Source organism: Halyomorpha halys, unplaced genomic scaffold (genome assembly GCF_000696795.3).
Source record: "Halyomorpha halys isolate HHAL.00 unplaced genomic scaffold, Hhal_1.1 Scaffold302.1, whole genome shotgun sequence".
In the NCBI taxonomy this organism is placed as follows: domain Eukaryota; kingdom Metazoa; phylum Arthropoda; class Insecta; order Hemiptera; family Pentatomidae; genus Halyomorpha; species Halyomorpha halys.
In genome coordinates, this window is record NW_027110436.1 from 924,410 (window position 1) to 946,411 (window position 22,002).

The 22,002-nt window shown below is 28.5% G+C and overlaps 1 protein-coding gene across 11 annotated transcripts in view; it reads right to left on the reverse strand.

Moving 5' to 3' along the window:
* Positions 1-973: 973 nt before the first annotated feature.
* LOC106680978 (beta-1,4-N-acetylgalactosaminyltransferase bre-4) overlaps positions 974-22,002 on the reverse strand; it is a 30,864-nt gene continuing 9,835 nt past the window's right edge. For 2 of the 11 annotated variants that reach the window (XM_014421046.3, XM_014421043.3), the window contains exons 2-7: positions 13,209-13,446; positions 12,412-12,472; positions 10,684-10,905; positions 10,014-10,197; positions 7,805-8,023; positions 974-6,782 (exon numbers count right to left, since the gene is read on the reverse strand). In XM_014421046.3, coding sequence (XP_014276532.1) covers positions 6,647-6,782; positions 7,805-8,023; positions 10,014-10,197; positions 10,684-10,905; positions 12,412-12,472; positions 13,209-13,446 — 1,060 coding nt within the window. In that variant the 3' untranslated portion in view covers positions 974-6,646. The other 9 variants (XR_001343170.2, XM_014421040.2, XM_024358281.2 and 6 more) reach the window with 9 other exon arrangements.

The window sequence follows — 22,002 nt, forward strand, 5'->3', positions numbered from 1 at the left end:
GAAAATTATTTTACTAATAAAATTTAAATAATTCAGACTAAAAGATCTATCTTCAGGTAATTGATTGCAATAATTTTATTCTTTATTTTTTAGGATCCTCAAAATATTCCTATTAAAAAAAATTCATGAACATTTTTCAAATCAATAACGTGACATTAATGACAGATGATGTGAAAAGAGGATATCTAAGTATTTTTTAAAAACGTCTTAAAAAATATCTCTTACTAAAAGATAACATAGAATCATTTTTTCATTCTGAAATAAACTTTGCTAACTCCACATTTAAGTTAGATAAAGAATTCTTTACTCTTGTCAAAGCCAACTTCCAAAATTAACCAGTTGAGTAAAATTAATACTCCAATGTTTCAAAACTAATTGATTTTATTCTATTGCAAGGATCTATTTTTACTTAATATATTAAAGAGTAATACATAAAAACACAAATTTTTGTTTGAAACATAGAAGTCTCAACACTAAAGTCTTTAATATTATCTTTACCAGATAACAATGGCATCATAAAGAAATGCAGTTAATAATAAAATAATTTTTAAACTCAAAACATTATGTTTAACCTATACTTCAAAAATTTTAATTCATTTATATAGTGAGAATATAATTTTGCATGTTTGTGAGGATTAAAAAATTTAAATATCAAACTTTCTTATCTACTGAGAAGAAATACCTTATTCATGCATTTGACATTAAATTCAGCTATTAAAAAGCAGATCTTATGATTTAAATGTTAAAATGAAACACAAAACATAGTTCAAAATTAACAAGTAATTCTAGTTTAAAATTTTAACAGAACATTAACCAATGATTATACTAAATTAAATAAATCATTAATAGTTTTATTTCAAATTAACAACTGTTACGTGTTATATCAATATAATATTGGTTATAAACCATAACAATCAATAGAATAAACAAAAACTCTTAAAAAATAATAGATTTATTTAACAAATAAGCAATATGTTATGTGGCACAGCCAATTATGTAAATCATAAACTATTTAAAGAAACAGGTAGTAAGCTTACCTATTCAGTACTACAGATCTAAAAAAAATATTATTGAAAATATTCACTATACTGAAATATACATAGCATATAATAAAATGTTTGAACCAAATTTCCCATATTATACACATATAGGTATGTAAACCAGTATCTATTTTATTGTTTTTTAAACACAGTTTTTCAGATTTAAGTTATTTTACTGCATGAAAATCCTGTCTCTAGAAATATATATAACTAAAAAACTTTGATGAAATGCATTCTTAAAAAATTAGAATCATCATATTCTATACATACATCCGATCAATAATGTTTGTAATGAATGCTCGACATGAACAGTGTAGAACATTTTGGGAAAATTCCATTTCCACATTATAATATACAGTTGGCCAAAAAGTAATTGTAATTATATAAGGCTATAAATCTTTTGCTTATCTAGTAATTTTAATATCAGACTACAATTTAAGTGGTTCATCAAGTAGTTGTAATTATCAATAGCAATTGTAATTTTATTTCTGTAATGTCAAATAAAAATGATTGTGATAGAGATTACTTTTGTCAAACACATTCATAGCCCTATTACATTTCAAAAGCATTATAATTTTGTATAAATCTTTACTATTTCATTTAACTAAAATAAACCATTTCATGTGAACTACATTGATTGAAGGTTGAGAGGTGTTTTAGTTTTCATACAATGCTATTCTAACACTATTCTTTTCTTTTTGACATATAATTTACCCAATGTCATAAATTTTGAACAAGTAAATTAAGTTTAAGTGTTTTAACATATTAAAAATTATACTAGATTCATAAAGTTGCAATTAAACTTAACACCATTATTTCTGCAATATAACTTTCTAATCACTAGAATTATTTCTTATATTGTGGCAAACTAAACAGGAATTTGATGAAAAAAAATATCAATAAATATAAAGGATTAGGATATTTAGAGGGCCATCTGTACCCAAGGAAGGTGTTTTACCTTAGAACCTCGTAACTGCTATGGCACTGGGGTTTAAGTCGTGGTGGTTCCACGACATGAAAACTTGTCCCTTCTATCATAGTTAGAATAGGGTAGTAACCTATAGATAAACCCCTTCCCCCCTTCCCTCTTTCGTACATCAGAAATAACCAAGAATAGGGTAAAAAAAAAATATTCTATTGGGAAACCTGTAACATTTAATAGAGAAAATTGTAAACACATTAAATAAAATCAGAATACTAATACAACATATAATTTATAGATTTATACACTAAAATCCTCAAAAACTCACGTTACTCAAAATTTTCAAAGTTCAATAGTAGAATCAAAAACTTCGGAGCATAATCCTTGCATTACAAAATTAACAACTTTAAAATATATAAATATTTTATACTATGTACATGTGTAAATTAATAATAAAAAATTTTCATTAATTTATTTATTAAGGTGTAAAAAGAACCTTCCGAACAATATATGGAGGTATCACTGTAATTGCATAAAAGTAACTAAATAAAAAATATTATTGTCTATAAACTACATTTTTATTTCTGTTTACCATCATGAACTAATTGAAGTTGAAAATGAAATAAAAAAAAAAACATAATATTAAGTTTTCATAATAGCTTTTAATATACTTAAAATTAAATTAAATTATTTTTTAATATGATATGTAAAAAAAACTAACAACAATAAATAAAATTGCCATACATATCATTGCATCTCGAAGTTAGAGGCAATTATAAAAATCAATAACTGAATGAAAAAAATGAATTATTAATTTTAACAGCATAAAATATATCATACATATTAATTAATAAAACTGGAAATTACATCTAAACCATAATGGTTTCGCAGGAAAATAATCTGTTTTAAATATTAGGCCGTTCTTGGAAGACGAAACTCATATTCCTAAATACTTCTACTTTTTTTTGATCGAGTAAATCTTGATTAAATAAAATAAATAACAATAAGAAGAATTAATTGAGCATTTAATAAACTTCTCAATAACAGTTCATTAATTTAAGATGAAACATATAATTATTATTCAGTTGATCAGTAATAATAGTAAATCAAGAGGACATGATATTTCTTTTTTTAATTTTAATGAAAAGATATAAAATTACAGTCAATATGTTTACATACACAAAAGATTAAAATAATACAATTAATTTAACAGAACTTACTTACAATTTTATTGAAGTTACATGATTTTACAGTTTTGGCATTTAGAAACAATAAAATTAAGAAGGCCATTATGTAATAAAACTTTCTAAATGTGTAAGCACTCAACATTAAAACCAAGAAATAATTCAATTAGATTCGAATTATAACTTCTAAACATTTGAAATATCAAAAAATCATAAATTTTGATTGATCCATTGATCCATTATTATTAAAAAGTTTGGTAGGGAAATTTTCTGGATATAAGATCATGGTATATTTGAACAACTATAACTAGCATGATGATTATTAGATGTCACTAAACAAAGGAATAATATATAATGCAATTATAATTTGCAATTGCTTTCATAAATCATTTAATCTCACACATGTTCAAAAGTGATTTTTTTATTATAATTTATACATAGCAAACATAAGTAAAGTACTATCGTCATAGGGGATGAAATGAGCTTGGAGAGTTTTGTGCTCAATAACAGCACATCCCTCTGCAGGATCCCTGAAAAGGTCATCCGAGTTTAAGACCAAGAGCTAAGTAGAGGAAATGAAAAAAGGTTTCACCTTGTATACATGGGTTTTTATGTGAATCAGTGGAGTATGTAAACAAAGATTGTTGTTGATAACAGTGTTGAACCTGAAGGTTCTTATACTCATATATTATTTCACCATATCTTCAAGTTTGCACATTCATGTTATAATTTTATGTCATTGCATATCTTCTTAATAAATATAAAAGATGTATGATATTAGTAATGTTTTGTAAAAATATTATATCTTATTATGATTTCTAATTCTACAAAACATTACTAATATCATAAATCTTTTATATTTATTAAGAAGATATGCAATGACATCAAATTATAACATGAATGTATATAATATATACAGCCATCCAGCAGTCCAAAATTACAAGATAAAATAAGCAACCATGATATAGGATAGAATCTAAATAATATTTCAATTTTATAATTTTTCTTTTTATACATAAATAAATTGAACAGTATACATTTTAAGTTATAAATTTTATCCTATTTTAATAGATATAATTTATGAGCACTTTTATGTGATGTAATGTACACTGTCTAGGGCTTAAGATTTTTTTAATTAACTTTTTGTCAGGCATGATATATATGAGATCAGGCAGTCATGTTTTTGTATTCCTTTAACACTTGAAAAGTAGACAGGATCTGTTCTACTGCTCAAAATGTTTGTACAATATATTTGGAAGTGTGCTGGAGTCACTACTTCAAACCGATAATACCTTACTAACTGCCAAAGCAAGTGATAGTATCAGAGTAATAGTTCTTGCCTTACTTCATGTGAGACTGATTCCACTTTGTCTCCGGTGCAGTATCTTATACCTTATATGGTAAAATGTAACTTTTCAATCCTTTTTGTTTTTTATTTATTTATATCCATGCAAAATAAACAGTCTTCAACCTGCAAGTGATTTCAAATTTATAAATACTTAATAGGCCTAACAACAAAGATGTACATATTAGAAATGGAAGTATTCCGGAAGAATCCCAAAAGCTAAGGAAAAACTATTTTGAATAAGATTCTGAAGAAACTAGTCAGTGCACATTAGTGACAGAAAGGAAGATCAAAGAATCCCTTCAACCAACTCATTCCTTATGAGAATCACCATCAACGATTGATATTTGGAAAATTGTATTCAATAAAGATCTAATAGCTAAAATTGTGAAATATATAATGAAAGAAACATTTTTTTATTGTACATTTATTTTTCCAACTTTTAAATTATTTTTATGGACACATTGCAAAAAGAATTAGGTTTGAAAATAAAATTACAGTAAACTGTGCAGATTCCAGTGATATTACCATCTTTCTAATCTTACGGTATGATAAACTTTGTCTGTTTATAAAGTATGCATACTAGGTCCACACTCTAAGAGTTAACCTCGTATTCCACTATCTGGGCATAGTCATGATGTTTTCCTTAATGCTAACCTTGACCTTGGATAGGCAGAACAATCTTTTTGATCCATAACACCTGATAATCTAATCTCATTTTGTTTTGTTGTAAAAATGTTCATTATAGAAACTCACTCAAATAACTACATTGGAATAGTTTTACGAACTTCATATCAAATCAGTGCTGTGTACAAATTTTCTGAGGAGCTGTAGAAATTATCTTTATTCACTTTTTAATTAATATTATTATCCAACCAATCTGTAAGCCCTAGTAATTTTATTATTGTGTCTCAGATTTTATATAAATCATTCAAAGTAATGTTTCAACCCATATTTTGTTTCTTTATTGGATTTTTTTTTTGTGAGAGTTTTACCAAAGCTATTCCTTTTTTTATTTCATGGGTCAAGTACCATTTTGAACTTGAAAATGTCCAATTTATTACACCAGTGTTTTTATTACATTAATTTTTTCTAATCAGTTTATTATATTAACTCATAATCATAAAAAAGTTTTATTCCTTAAGGTAAATGAACATATTTATATCGTCCTGAGAATATTTCTTAAATGACCACTTATACACATTGTATCCAAATGTGCTAAATTTTTCTTTGCTCTTGACTCAAAATTAATTCTCCAGTAAATTTGGCACTATCCTGGGGCATTCTTAGTAGTATTAATGAAATTGTCTGATGAAACTAAAGATCCATTTCTTCATTAAGTGACAAGATCAGAGGTAATATAGTTGATCAAGATAGAAGAAAAACCAGTAATCAGGTTTCATTCCATAGCTTTTCTGCAATAACCTATACATCATTAAATATTAAACATAAAATATCACTATTTCAAAAGTTAATGCTATATAGAGAATATATAAAATTAAATTAAACCAATGCTTTTCTTATTCGAGTCGAAAAATATTCACTGAAAGTAATGATAACTACATCATTATAGAAAAGGAAAATCTACTTTCAAGTATTTACACATTTTTACATAAAGCTGTCCTGAAGATTGAAACTTTAATGGATAACTTTTAAGACATTCATATTATTGTGTCTGCATTTTTTCAGTTAAATTTAATTACTTACTCAGGAAACAGTAACGGTGACTATATAGTCATATTTCACATATAATATTTTTAAAAAAAACCATTAATATAATTTTCTAAACCATATATAAATCTATAGTGTTAATTTAACATTCAATTAAATAATATTCAGTATCAATCAACAATAGTTTAACGCATCTAATAAGTGGAAGAGTAAAACCAGTAACGAACAATTCAATATATTTATAGGCTTGAATATCATAATCAGGGCAGCTTTCCGTAAAACCACACTGGAAAAAAATCAGTAATACTAAATCACAACTAATCAATAATCACAGACTAGATAATATATCACAAATCTCATTTATACAAGTAATATGAACCATAATCATATCAATTACTAAACAACGATGAGTAGCTAGCAGCAGTTAGGTGAACCCTGAGTTATTCTGGTCCATGAAAAATGTGGGCCAGCTAAAGAACCTGTGTTATGAAGGCGGTCTGCTCAGTTCAACCAAGACCCAAGTAAACAGCTTTGTTAGCCTCAGCTCTAATCTTCTATACTGTAGGCTATTCAGACCATCTGTCTTTCTTCGCTTCGCACCACTATACAACTGCTGGAATCTACGAAATATAAAAAACATATTTCATTATCTTGCTAATTATGTTTTTAGTTTAAATTCGATAGGTGAAGTGATTAAAACATAAGGACTACATGGTAGAACAAACAATGTGGTATTAGCATTATCTCAAATCTGTGTGATCAAATAAAAGCTTATTAATATCCTTTCGTGTCTGATAGGCACCTGACCTTTTTATATTTTAAATTAAACAGTTTACACACTATGTCGCCATCTGAAGATAAAGGTATAGTTGAAAAAAAATATGTTTAAACTGAGATTTGTTGCAAGATTAGAGTCAGAAAACCGAGTTTTATTAGAAAAATTCAAGGTCACTAAATGAAACCACTGATAATTATTTTTGAAAAAAAAAAAAAAGGGATGAGAATAATTATACAAAATTTATTTTAAGACAACACTCCTCAACTGACCAAAATTCTTCAAAACATGAAAACTACAATTAATCCAGTTAGCTTTTTAAAAATTGAATTCATCACTTAATTAATATTTTTAAAAATCCTAGAGCAGTCAATACCAATATATTCTGCTACTCCACTCTCAGCCTTGAACAGTAGAATAACATAAAAATATTTCCATCTGCTGTCTTGCAGATAGTTCTTTTCCAGAAGTTTTATCAGTATGATAACGGCAGAAATTCTGATGATGAAAAATATATATTGCCTGTTTCAAAATGCATCAGCTCCTAACACCTACTCAAAACTCTTTATTCACCAATACCCTCTTTCTCTTACGAGCATAAACAATGCCATCTCTAAGTCAACTAACTACTGGTAAAAGCAAAGTGTGCCCCTTCTCAGACTTCAAAACAAAGTTTCAACTATACATGGGTATTTTTAGCTTCTCTATTATCACATTAAAGGAAGTTACGGCCCAAAAATACAGAAATTGTAGCAACAACTATATTTTAATCACTTCACTACATGATTTCAGAAATATCAAAGTAAATTCAGATCATACATAAATAAATGTAATTATTGTTCATAGAAAAAATTAATCAATCATTACCTGCGGGGATTAGCTTTTTGTTTGATATGAGGCAGCATTGTGTACCGAGCAATAGATTTAGGATACCTGGTGATTTCGAGACCAGCTGCTTTAATTCTGGCCGCCATATCATCATCTTCCCCTCCCCAGCCCCAAAAGACATTTGAAAACCCATTAACTGCTTCAAAATGAGCCCTTGTCATTGCTGACACACCGCCAAATATATCAGGATAAGGCAATCTGAAAAATAAAAAAAATTAAAAAATCCATATTTGTTCAATAAGAAATAATTAAATCGTATGGATAATCTTTGTTATTATAAACCAATTATTATGGGTAAAATTCTTCATTATAAACCAACTGAAAACAAGCATAAATTGTTATTTGTAGTTTTTTTTATCATTCTCATTCGGCAATTTATAAGGCTCCGATGTTTAGGAAGTAGAATGATTTACATTTTAATATAATAATTTTAACTCATAGTCATTTTAATATTTAATTAATAATTTATTTAACTTGTTTTATTATAAAACAATTTGAAGTTGCACAAAAATCATCTATGAATCCATTTTAAATATGCCATAGAGACTTCTAATGTTTTAAGTAATTTTTAATTGTCATACTTTTTTATTATCAATCATATAATTGAAACTTCTGCTTTATTAAAGAAAGCCTCAATATTTGACCACAAAAAAAATTCAGTTCTGTAAAAGAAAAATATTTTAAAAAGACTTTTGACAGATCCCAAAAAAATTATCACTGTGGGAATGGTGTAATTTTTCATATTAAATTTTAAAGTTATACTCCACCAAATCCAATCTCAAGAAATGGCAAACAAAGAGTTCTATAAAAGTTATGGTATGTATAGTTAAAAGCCCTATGCCAGTAGACTAGCATGCCTTCTAGCATTAAGTCATGTCAAGGCAGCACGCGTCATAAGATGGCAAAATATGATAGAATAGTGTCTGTAGAGTGAGGGGAAAATGCTGAAACCCATTGAACACTATGAAATGGAGGAAATCCTATGGAATTTGAAATCTAAAGATTTTAAAAATAAGGTTTTTGTGAGCGGAGAATTGGGTGTTAACAACTGAGGTCAACAATACAATTTGATGATCAATTGACCATCAATCAAACACACTCTCATGGGGAATTCACTATTTAACTAATTACTCAGGTTAAAAAGAGAGACTTATATGGTGTAAAATTTCCACCTCAACTCCGACACCTTATGGCAGAGACAATGGAACCTGAATTCTATGTGAGAGATCCTGATACAGAATCCTAATTTGTGGAGAGTAACTTTACAAAGAGATGATTATTTGCTAACCAGCAATAGGGAATAGTTTTATTCACAATTAAGTCTCTCCTCTTGTTTGTACCACTCAGGCGGTACGGAATTACAGAGGTAAGCAGAAAAGTGATTAACTTAATATTGGTGAGGCCATGGTAGCTGAGTGTGTTAAAGCATCACTTTGACAACCTTGAGTCTACAGCAGCAACAGTTGATTTCAACTCTTATTTCATGGCAATTCCATTGAATGAGAACTCCATAACCATCCAGCAAGTCAGAAATGGCCAGATATGGTATAAAAAAAAAATAAGAAGAAAAGTCAATTTAAGTCAAGTCAAAGTCAAGAAAAGTGTGACAATTATATTATTGGACTGACCCACATGATATCCCAATATGAATCCGATAGAGCATTTAAGGTTATCTCAGGTGGAGAAGTTAGGCACCCTTATTCTCCTTCTTTTGGTTTAAATCAACTTAAATAAAATTTCTTTTTAATTTTAATAAAAATGTTATTTCTTCAGTGGCTGATAGGGTTAGAGCCCATTACTGTGGAAGAGGATATAAAGCTCGTTATTAGGAAGTCATCCTCTGTTATAAAACCTATTGTAAATGAAAAATTGTCAGTTTAAAAACAAAACAATTAGTTCCTCCATTTTAACCTTTATAAATTATTTATATTTTTTATTTATTTAATACCAGATAGGCCTGGTGGGCCTTACATAGTTAATGTAAGAGGTACAATTTATTTATAGAATATTATTAATAGCAATCATTTATTTATAGTAGACTCTGTTTAAATAATCTATAAAGAAACTAATTCTGATTATTTTATTCGTAGAACTGATTAACGGAGTTTATAACATATCATTAAATTATGGCCTAAGCAAATGATTAAAAGTATGTCAACCACAAAAATGTTTTAAAAATCAATATTACCTATAGTTATGGACGTTGACTGCCACTGACATATGTCTCGGCTGGTTTGGGCAGGTGTACAAGTTTCTATCATCTTCTGGTAGTAAGTCAACATCATGAAATATAAAACAATCAAATTCTCTCATGCCAAGAGCTTCCACAAAACCAATATTCATCAACATGGCTCGGTTAAAATCATCAGTACCTACACAATATATCATTAAAATATATATAATGTACATTAAAGAAGATAAAAATAATATAAAAGAAATAAAAGGTTATAAACTACTCGTTCATAATATAGATATATTTTTATATAAACCATAGAATAAATATTAAAACAATTATAATAAGAATGAATACAATAAAAATTTGACCACTAATCAAGGAATGTCATCACTTCTATATAATTTTCCTGAGCAACTTGAACTAAAGCACAAATTGGAAAGTTATCTCAGTATAAGACCACACATGTCATACCAAATGTAATTCTCAAGTTGAGTTATAAGTTGAAAAATGGTAAATGAAGAGAGAAAATGAGGAGAAAATCTTTCCACATTAATAAAAAAAGAAATTTAAATAAATATATAATTCATCATTGATAATTCATTAAACACAATGTTTCATAAATGACAAATCTATCAGAAAAAAAATGTTAGAAATAAATTTTAAAGATTAATAAACCACCTACCAGCCTGTTCAATAACAAAAAGTCCATAATCTAGAAGCTGGCGCTGGAGAAAAGGGTGCATATGAGCAAGAAAAGTCATTAGGATCTGCTTTCTATCTCTGTAAGGTACCACAAGGGCAACTCGATCCCTTGATCGACACTGCTCTGGTCGCCACTGTCCTCCTGGAAGTACGTGAGGCTCAGGAGGAGGGTTGGAAGCAGGTACTTCCCCCAGATGGCCCACTAAAAACAGTAACAATGGTTAATACTAATTTGATATTGATATTTTTATAATGTTTGGATTATAAAAAAAAATAATACAAATTTTGATGTAAAAAAACTTGACATGTAAATATTTTATCCATTTAAAGCCAAATTGGTATATCTGCAAAATTTGCTATCTTAGGTTTTATTGCATTTTAACCTAGTTTTCTTTTATGTTTGCAATGCCAAAAAGACATAACTGAATATGTGATGTTATTAATTAGAAACACAATCAAGAGACATGTGCTATTTTTATAAACGATATATGATTCAACCAATATGATTCAATATCAATAGCCAAACCAAATGATTTGTATTGAAATTACAAATAAGCTGCTACCTTAAATCTGCAATAACTCAAACACAATACTCTAACAAATTTTCAGGTATGCCACTTTGGATTCGCACCAACAATTTATGATTTTCTTTATATATATATTACTATTATTATTTTTTAAAGAAAATAATTAATTCCATAAATTTAAAGATGTATTTAATATTATAATAACTAATAAGCATAAATGTAATTGCGCTTAAAAATGTAAGCATAATTTCAACAAAATGGATTCAATACTAAACAAATTTGTGGTAAAAAATCAGTTTGTGAACGAACCAATTAGGTAACATGAAGAACAAGCTTTTCAGCACAAAAGAGAGTGGTAAAAGGAGTATGAGGCAGAAGAACATTAAAAATGATAAGTGTTTTACTCAATGTTGAACATTTTGAAAGAGTTAAATTTATTAAGTTAAATGAATAACAGCAAAGTAAAACCCAAGCAGAATGAGGGCTAAGTTACTACACTACAAGCAAGGCTCCTGACTAGGCAAATAGATAACGAGTGTAAAAAAAAATTCAACAATATTAATTGCAGTTGGAGAGGTTTATCTTAAATGCCCTCAGTGCTAATTTCGAAGAGAAAAGCTTCTGTATAATGCCAGTTAAATTTTAATGCTTCATAAATTTTAAGATAAAAAATTAAAAACAATATTTTCAAGAAAATAGTAAATATTAATTTCAAATAACTAAAATGAATAAATAAATAACAAAATCGAACATGTAGTCATGACACCCTCTAGGAATTAGGAAATAGAACAGTTTATCCACTATGGTATCGATTGATGATTCTTAAGCTCAACCAATGAGATAGCAGAGGTTCGAAATATATAGATATTTCCACTCTCAATTAAAGCAAAATGTTACAAGTTAATGACTTAAAAAAAAATAACAAACATAAAACAGATCAAACAAAAATAGTGCAATATATAAAGCTTCCACCTACAAGTAGGAAACAGTGAACTTCAAAAGATAATTTTCAACACAGGATAGTAAATGAAATTGTCATTTAAATCAAGTATTAATTCAGTGTATTATAATTATTAAACACCTGCAACATTTTGAAGTACAAAATGGAAACATATCTGTTCTACCAATAATACAATAAGTAGCTACTAAATGACTTAAAGTTCAAAATATCTTTAACTCACAAAGATTCGGTGGTATCAGAGGACAGAGTGGCAGGGTTTCTCCCGTACTTGCTGGTGTTATCTGAAACAAGATTTTATGAGTTTTTTTTTTTTTAAACCTCCAGTTGTAACATTTCATTAAATAAAACTAAAAGTTTAAAAAGTAGGATTTCATATAACATAAGAAAGAATAAATAAGAACTAATAAAATGGTTAACAGGATCAATAAAAATCATTTTAAGGAATATTAAAAATGGTTTTTAAATGTTAAAATGTACTTTACAATTAATTAATTTGTTGTTAAAAAAGACAATTTGTCTAATTTACAAAATATCTTTTCTTCCTAACTTTATATTTACTTCAAAAACTAATTTAAATATAACAACCGTTGACCCTTACCACGCATTTTTGAAAAAACATATGTTCTTAGTAAAGCAAAGTTTTTTCATAAGAATCATACTGGCATGAAACAAAAAAATTAAAGATAAATATTACTACCTCTTTTAAAGTTAAGTATAAATGTAATGATATATTACATCATTAGCAATAAAGTTTACCTTTATTTTTACAATAAAGACAATATAAAGAAACTTCAGCTTAGGGTCACTAATGACCCCAAATGGCTTTGGTATGAGATGGTTTATTGAGATTTTATTGAAGTTTTAAATATGCTTTCATAAGTATCTTCAGGTAGATCAGATGTTGTAAACCTGAACCTCTTAGTAGGAAAATAAAACAAAGGAATTTGATGAGGATTAAATTATTAATATTTCATTTTTTTAAAGTCAGCTTAAAAATGTTTAATATTTGAAATTTACCTGAAAATACATCCATGCTGAAAGATTTTTAACGTCTTCGGGAGAGGCTTCAGACACTGAAGGCAAGAAGAGAGGTTCATGCCTAGTCAAATTGTATGGGACGTCAGAGATAAAAGCCGGTGCTTGAGGGAAGCTTGTATACAAATACTGGAGAAGGATTAGGGTGAATATCACAAGAGCCAATACTTTATAGCACATCTTACAGAAGCCGCCACCAGCAGTGTGGTACTGCTCTCGCCTAAACATAATAAAAGCATCATTTAAAGTACTGTTGTCTCATAATCATTAATAATAATAATAATCAAGAAAATAGTAATAATAAAGCCAACTAAATAATAGAAACTAGATGGTGATTGTAATATTAAAATGATCAAATAAATCACCTCATAGGTAATACAGTTTTATATCACTCAATAAACTGTACATACAACATCCATTAGTAATTCACAAGTAATCACTTTTCCATACCTCACTCAGTACATCATATTTAATCACACTAAAAACTGTTATTTAAAATTTTGATTATCATTTTATATTAGATAATTTTACATTACGTTATTCTTGCATAAATTATAAACGTCCAAGTTCTATTTCAATCATGAATATAATATTTGGTTGAGGCCGAGTGAAATTTGTTGCAATGGCACAGAAAAATTTACCCATGGACCATAGGTTTTTCTCTTCAGCACTGTTTCACTCCCTCTGGATGGTAAGCCTGCCCCTCCTCCTCCTATGATTATTCTAAGAAATTTAAACAAGGTCATTTATTCTGCATTGCCAAACCATCAAATCTCTATTGAAATCACTATGTGGATTGAAAGTAGGCCACAAAATAATTAAGTAGTCAGTTACTAAGTGAAACAGCTTATAAGTTATTCATTTCACACAGAATCCCTTTCTTTTTTTTCCATTAGATTATTTAAAGAAATCAAGAAAACATTTACCATTGTTAGAAGCACCACTTGCCTAATGTTGGAACAGTCAGCAACTTATATAATTTTTACATTTAATGTTTGGACAGATAAAGACCAATATAGTGGATTTATCAACAGGAAAGATTTATAGATGTATTAACAATTTAAGATTAAAGGACTGAGATTAAAAAAACAACATTGTTTTACAAGATGAAAAATTATCTATTGTAAAATGAAACTGATTTTTCTTACACCATAGCAAATAGTCTTCTTTTTATGGTAATTGGTATTGGTTGTTCATAGTTGTACTGAGTTCATAGTTGCACTGAGTAACTACAAGGAAAGTTCCAATGGTTATTACAATCATCCCTCTATCAGTGAAAATGAAGTTATCTCAATATAGTTGTAAAATAATTATCTTTTCCTCAAATAATATAGACCATATCCTTCTTCTTCATTAAAGTCAGTAAATCATCTCTGAAAAATATATTGACACACTGGCACAAACTATTTCCTGATTCAAAAGAACCATTTTATCCAACTGTTACATAAAAGACAGTATATCTTTTTTATTTTCTGCACATCACCAATATTTATATTTCATAATGCCTTCAAAACATTTTATTTGAATGTATACAATTACTTAGTTGAATCTATTAATATTATGTAGCTAAAATTTATTAGTGGTTACATGACATATTCATTATATTTATTATTTATAAATAATTACTGTCATACTTCTTCATCTTATGGTTGAAAACAATGAATGCTCTTTGTTTGATTTTGAAAATGTAAAATCAAGGACTAAGAACACGTTAAAAGAGATCCAAGAATGGAACTAAAACAGAATCATCAATTATATACACAGATAAATATTGATAGCCTTTTTTTTCCCCATTCTGACACAACCTCATTAAAACCCATAATAAATTTAACTGAGCCTAGGATCTTTTGGTATTAAAACATTCAAATTTTATCACTAACAGATAAAGAAATTTAAAAATAGTTATAACTTTTGAGGATTTTTCAATGAATAAATATTATTCACTTTTTCATCAATTCAATATTTTATACTTTTTAATATAAATGAGCTATTTACCAATACTGAGATCAGCAGTATTGTGTTGTTTAAATTAAGGAAGTGTCATCAGTGGCAAAATTTTAAATATTAATGGTATTCGTTTTAAAAACCAACTGAAGCAAGTAGAAAGGTATATCAAAGTAGGAAAAACAGAAAATCTCCTGTTTTAAGAATCAATACAGTAATTAATCAAATCATGCCAGATAGTATTCAAGTAATTCATTGAATCTACAGAATCAAGCAGGTTCAATGCTTGAATAGTTATTAATTCTTTCATTCAAGTTAATATACAATTTATATATCTGAGGATAAATTTTACAATTCTCAAAAAATAATTATCTGTAAACGAATAAGCAAGAAGAGAACTGATCCAAATAAAAATGAGTTTTGATTACATACCTTGAAATAAATACTTTTAATGATTTTTTTATTTCAACACACTTATATAAAGCCAGATCTGATCTCAGAATTGCAAACTACTCAACCTAGAGTAATCCACATTTCTTTGTATTCAAGATAGAGAATTTAATGTAAGATTTTGAATGTTGCTGTTGTAATGTTGACTGCAACAGTTAATTAGTAGTAAATTTGCTCTTGTTAATTTGTAATTTTCTTGTTTGGTAACTTCAATAATTAGTTCATTTTTATTTTTAATACATATTTATTTGCTATAAATACCTTCACAAGTTTTCAACTCTCCTTCCTTTTTTAACATAAATTCTATTCAATAGTAATTATGTAAAGGCTTAGGTTTGAAATTACATCCAAATAATATTAGTAGGTTTATTGTTACTGAAATACTCATAAGGTAATATTATATTAAATATGAGAAAAAATTTAATTCAGCTGAACAAAAGCTAATCGTAAGTTATGGTACTTGGACCATTAGAGGTATGTTTCAATTACAACTTCTGACTGTGAGAACTGAACAGGTTTTGCGAGATGAAAATCCGTACTATGCATGTCCAAACAGTTCCGGAAAGTCAGAAGTGGTTGTTAGAACTGACCTTATAGGATTGGAAGGTTTTAAATAACACCTATAGATAGGTCTCTTATTACAAAAATATAGACATAATTCATAATGGGGCATCTGTAGCTCAGGGAGTAGAGGTATAGGTCTTTGCAGCCTGAGAACTGCAGCGGTGCCGGTTCAAATCTGGCCTGAGGAGTCGACTTTTATTTTTGTCATGGGACCGCAAAATGAAAATTTGCCCCCCCCCCCCCCACCATGGGGATCAAATTTTTATAATAGGGTAGTAACCTGTATTATTGTAATAGGGTAGTAACCTGTATTATTATAATACGGTAGTAACCTGTATTATTATAATAGAGTAGTAACCTGTATTATTATAATAGGGTAGTAACCTGTATATAACACCCCTATATGTCAGAAATGATCAAGAAGGGGATCCTAAAAAAAAAAGAAGACATAATTCATAACTTCAACAGGTAAGTAGCACAAGTAGGTTCCTCAGCTTTAACACATTATGATTACTTTTTTCGGTTTGGGTCCTAACCATTGGGTCAAATAACTCCATTTACCAAATATATAACCAGATGTGGACAACTGACAGAAAAATTAATATTTAAAAAAAAATAAAGAATTCTAAAAACTACAACTATAGAGATAGGAACCAAATATAGGGATTTATATTTATAGAATTGAATATATTCTTTCAGTAGTTAAATTTAATTAATTTTAAATAGAGCACAAGGAAAAGAAATAATTTTAAAATGAGTAGAATATACAAATAATACACAATGTACACAAGTGCCTATAGTAGATGCCTAGAAGTTTCAAAAATTGAAAGAGAGGACAATTACCAATCATGGATAATAAAACAAATAATTGAAATATGAAGCTTTTGGTTTTATTCTATATTACTAAAAATCGCCATATAAAAACATACTATTTAAATACTGATAGATTTATAGAAAAAATAATTCAATATAGTGTAGTCTTGCATGTGATTGGTAATAAAATCACTCTGAAAGGAACTCTTAATCACCTTAAAAAGTAAAACAGACATAGAAATAAACTCCCTTCTTTTTTTATTAAAAAATTGTTTTCTTGAAATTTATAATTAAAGCATAAAAAAGGACAAATTTCATGGAATGGTTTTATTATTGGTAACCTTTTGCTGATGGGCATCGCAGGGCACTAGCTATTATTATCAATATCTGTTTTTAAACATAAAATTTCATCTTACAACTTCTTTAACTTTCTTTAATGCTTTATTAAAAAATAGGTATGCACATTTTACAAGAGCCAAAAGTTATTTGTAAATATAAAATATAGAGTAAAAAGAGAGTGATAGCAAAAAGGCTGCCCTATTGGTAAAGGAGCTTGGGGTTTCGCGCCTTGGTCGAACACACAATACCTTCAGCTGAGAATGGGATCTAAAATAGAAAATGGAAGCTAAAATTGGTCGCGGTATCTGTTTGTATTTTTGTAATATTTTATTGTTTATATTGTGATTATTACTATAATCGAAAGCCTAACTACTACGGACAGACACCGCGGCCAAGTTTAGCTTCGATTCTATTATCCATGTTAGACTCCATTCTCAGCTGATCGTATTGTGTACTTAAACGCGGCTCATTTACTAGCGAGGTAGCCTTTTTGATATCACTTCTTTTTGCAGCTCTTTTTTTTTTCACTTGGTTAACACTAATGGTTTTTGAATATTTTTCATCTGCTATTTGCATCACTGGTGATGAATTAGGAAGTAAATTTTTGTTAAAAAACGTTTCTAGCTCTTTTTCCAGGAAAGTAGTCCCACCCCGATTTAGAAGTATTTACTAAACAGCAAGGACAACATCCATGGCGCTTCACGCATCAGTTTAGTAGAAGACACATTCGGCTGAGAATGTTTATAAATCAGAGGAAGAAACCATCAGAGGCCGACAAGAACAATATAACAGAAATATTACCGAGAAAAACGTTAATTTTGAAGTTCCATACCTTGACAAAGTCTGATTGCGTTGAAGATCTGGACGAGTTCTGTTATGGCTTCTAAGTACATTTCTGTAAAATTTTCAATTTCCATGACCATATATTTCCGGAGACTCAGATACCTCTAAAACAGTGCTTGTTACATCGGTAAAATATAGCCATCCACCCGTTGTTTATTGTTTTCAATAATTTTTCATGAGCTTTATTTTATTTGCTTCGGGTAAGAGGGGAGATTGTGGAGCAAAAAGCTTTTAGACTAACTGGTCTATGGCTCAGTGGTGACGAATTGATTCTTAATTACATTACAAGTCAGAGAGGGGGAGTTGCAATTCAGTCTCGTTTTTAATCACTAGATTAAAACTGAAAAAATCTTATTTATTTACTTCTTTTCAGTAAAAACAGGGCAGCAGATCACAAAATACACTAGCTGAACAAAACTGAAATGAAGAAACAATGCTGTAACAGTACACTAAATACATTGACATTGACCTGGAGATAACCTATGGAGATAAATTAATGTTCAATCTCATTTCTATTAGACTTGTACAATGAAAAGGGTCAAAACGACACAACTTCTGTCTGAATGATAATTAAGTTTAATAATAAACTTACCTCATTTTATAAGTTTCACAAATCATAATACAAAATTATTATTTCACTCTTATAAATAATAAAGCGTAATAAACTTGCCTTAACGGGCATGCAGTTGTCATGGCAACGATAATCAAGTCATAAAATGTTTTTAATCCGGTTTTTTGTATCTGAAAATTTCTCAAGATATTCAAATAGCATCAAAATATAAAGATCATGGAAGAAATACTTTTGTAAAATTTGATTAAAATTGGTTCATGAATATATTTTATATAGCAAAATCTGTAATAAAAACATGCTTTTTATTTCTAAAATGGTCACGTGACGTTTTTTGATGTGGATTTTTTTTGCTTGGCGGGCGGAACCCCATCGCGCTCCTAGATTTTACAATAATAGTTCCCATAAGCCTGAAGCCATATTCGTCTCAAAGAAAAAAATATGTTCTAGAACAGCTATCTCCACTTCACAAACGATCTTAATAAAGACAATTCGTTTGAGCTTTTTAATGATGCTGTTTGTAACTTTAAGTTCTAATAACTGTGACTGGCATTATATTCAAATAATTTTAACAAATCAGCCTTATTTCAGAAACAACTTAAATAAGAGTTACAAAATTTTAACAAGATTTAAAGGAAAATTTAATTGCTTATTTTAGAAAAGACACAAGCCCCCAAAATAGGTTTTCGGCAAGTAATCCACAAGAAAACTTTCCCAAAACTACAATATGAATCTATATCTAAAAAACCATTTGACGTACAGTTGTCTATTGGCACTCAAATTACAGCTAGTTTAATGAGCTATACAGTATTTTATGGTGTTTATCTTCGTAGGAGTAATAGTTTACATGAAATTTGCTAAAATAAATTGATTTATAGTTGTCCAGACAAACTTTCATTTGCCAAATTTATATTCATATGTGAATATCATAAAATCTACTACCCTACGAAGATAAGTGTCATAAACTACTTTATAGTAAGTTAAATTTCCTTTATTTTGAGTGTTGGCAGACATATGTGCGTCTTATGGATCTAGAAATATATTTTTCAAAAATCTAACATTTTATACGAACAACTATAAATTAACATTTTGTGAATTTATTTTGTCAACTATCATAAAAACTACTACTCCTACAAAGATAAACATAATTAACTATTTTTTAGTAAATTTAACAAGCTTTAATTTGAGCGCTGGCAAAGATATGTACGTCCAATGGTTTCTGAAATGAAGTTTTTCATAAATCAAACTTATTTTCCGAACAACTATAAATCAATTTATTTTAGCAAATATCATAAAAACTACTATTCCTACGAAGGTAAAGGTCATAACCTTATTTATAGTCCATTAAACTAGCTTTAATTTCAGTGCTAATAGACATCTGTATGTATCATAGTTCCTGAGATATAGATTTCTGAAAAAAAAATCTGAAAAATTAATGTTTTTTTAAGGTTTTGAAACAGCCACCATTTTTTATTCCCCCTACCTATACTTGACAGACTCATCAATTTTGACTAGTAATTATACATAGTTTTCATTAAAGTAATAAAAAATTGGGGTGAGATAACTGCCTTTTTATCTTTCCGGCTCTTGTACTATAGTGTCATCAAACCGTATGGGATACGTTGGCATGACTATAACGGTTAGAATGGCAGAACGATGAAGGTTAGCTTACAAGATTAAGAATATCGAGGTATATGCGTGTTTTGTTTTCTTCATTCTCCAAGTAATACAAAACAATTATGAGAAAACCATTCAAAAGATATCAATTTTTTGTCACGATATGAGACAAACTGAAAATAACGCTATATAAATTGATAAGTGATACTGCTATGATGTCACACGTTAGAGGACGCTTAAACATGTTCTATAAACCTACAGACCTGGACAATGTTTAAGTATGTATTTATCATATAAATTTAATGAAAAATAGTTTATTATTCTGGGACTAAGGCTTTTTAGAACAATTTTGAGGCTAAACAATTTATTGTCCAAATACATTGTGGGTAATGAAGGAAACTACTTTAAGAGGAAGGAGATAGCAGAAAATATTATATTGCTTGAGAGTTGTTATGGTTTGACAGGAAAATTGGAAGATGTGTGTTTTCCATGATAGAGTTTGGTCAAAAGCAACTCCAAGTTTGATTTTTTGGATTGATTGGAATTTATTTTTTAAAGTGATTATTCATTAATTGTAACAAGTAATATATTTCAGAAATAATTACCAATCTAGCAATTAATATTTCACAATTTCCTTATTTTTAAAATACATTTATTCATAAAAACTTAAAATTTTTATTTCCGAAATAACCACGTATTTGAAATACCGTTTAAAATCCATGAATAAAAGAGATGCACTAAATTGCACAGAAATAACTTACCATTGCAACAACTGTGTAGTCACTGCCATGGTGTAAACCATCTACACGGTGACACTAAACTGCCACGATAGCAGCTATCGCAGCCACTGTGGTGAAAACTGTATAACAGTTCCCGTCATGACAATATTCACTGTTCTGGCTATATACAGTGTTTATAATCCTTTGAGACAGTCTAGATTCAAAATATTTTCGAAACACTTTTGGTTTATAAACATTACGCTAATTAAAATCATCAATTTATTAGTTATTTAAAAATTAATACAGATTAAAAAAAATTTTAATAGTTTTAAGATGTTCTTCGTTGGTTTTTATTGGAAAAATCATGAATGTCTTCTCCAAAGTCTATTTCTTCATGTATATGAGTTTATATCAATATCAGTGATAAATTGATAATTATGATATATAAATTGATTGATTAATAAATTGATAATTGATAAGCAATCACACTTCTCAGTTAATTTTTAAATTCATGTTATTTCACTCATCACATAAGTACGTTCTTCCACGTCCCCCTCATTGGTATCAAACAAGGAGCCTATGCTATCCTTACATTCAGCATAGAAGAATCCATCGAACTCTAACCTGGTTGAGGAAAAAGCGGATTTCTTTTTGTAAGATTGTTCATTTTTATTCTTGGTATTCATTGGCCTCTTGGATACATTTTCTGCTAGCTTCTTCTATCTGTAACGTCTTAACGACAGCTAAAACATTTTTAACTGGGATGTCGTTGATTAGTTCAGTTTTTCTTCCTTTTGTGTATATACAGCTGTATATCTGTCACCCCAGTGAATATGTGGTCGAATTTTGGTCAAAATGAGTTAAGTGGTCTAAGAGAATCACAGAGGGAACATCTTCATTGTGCATAAGTGTCTAAGTC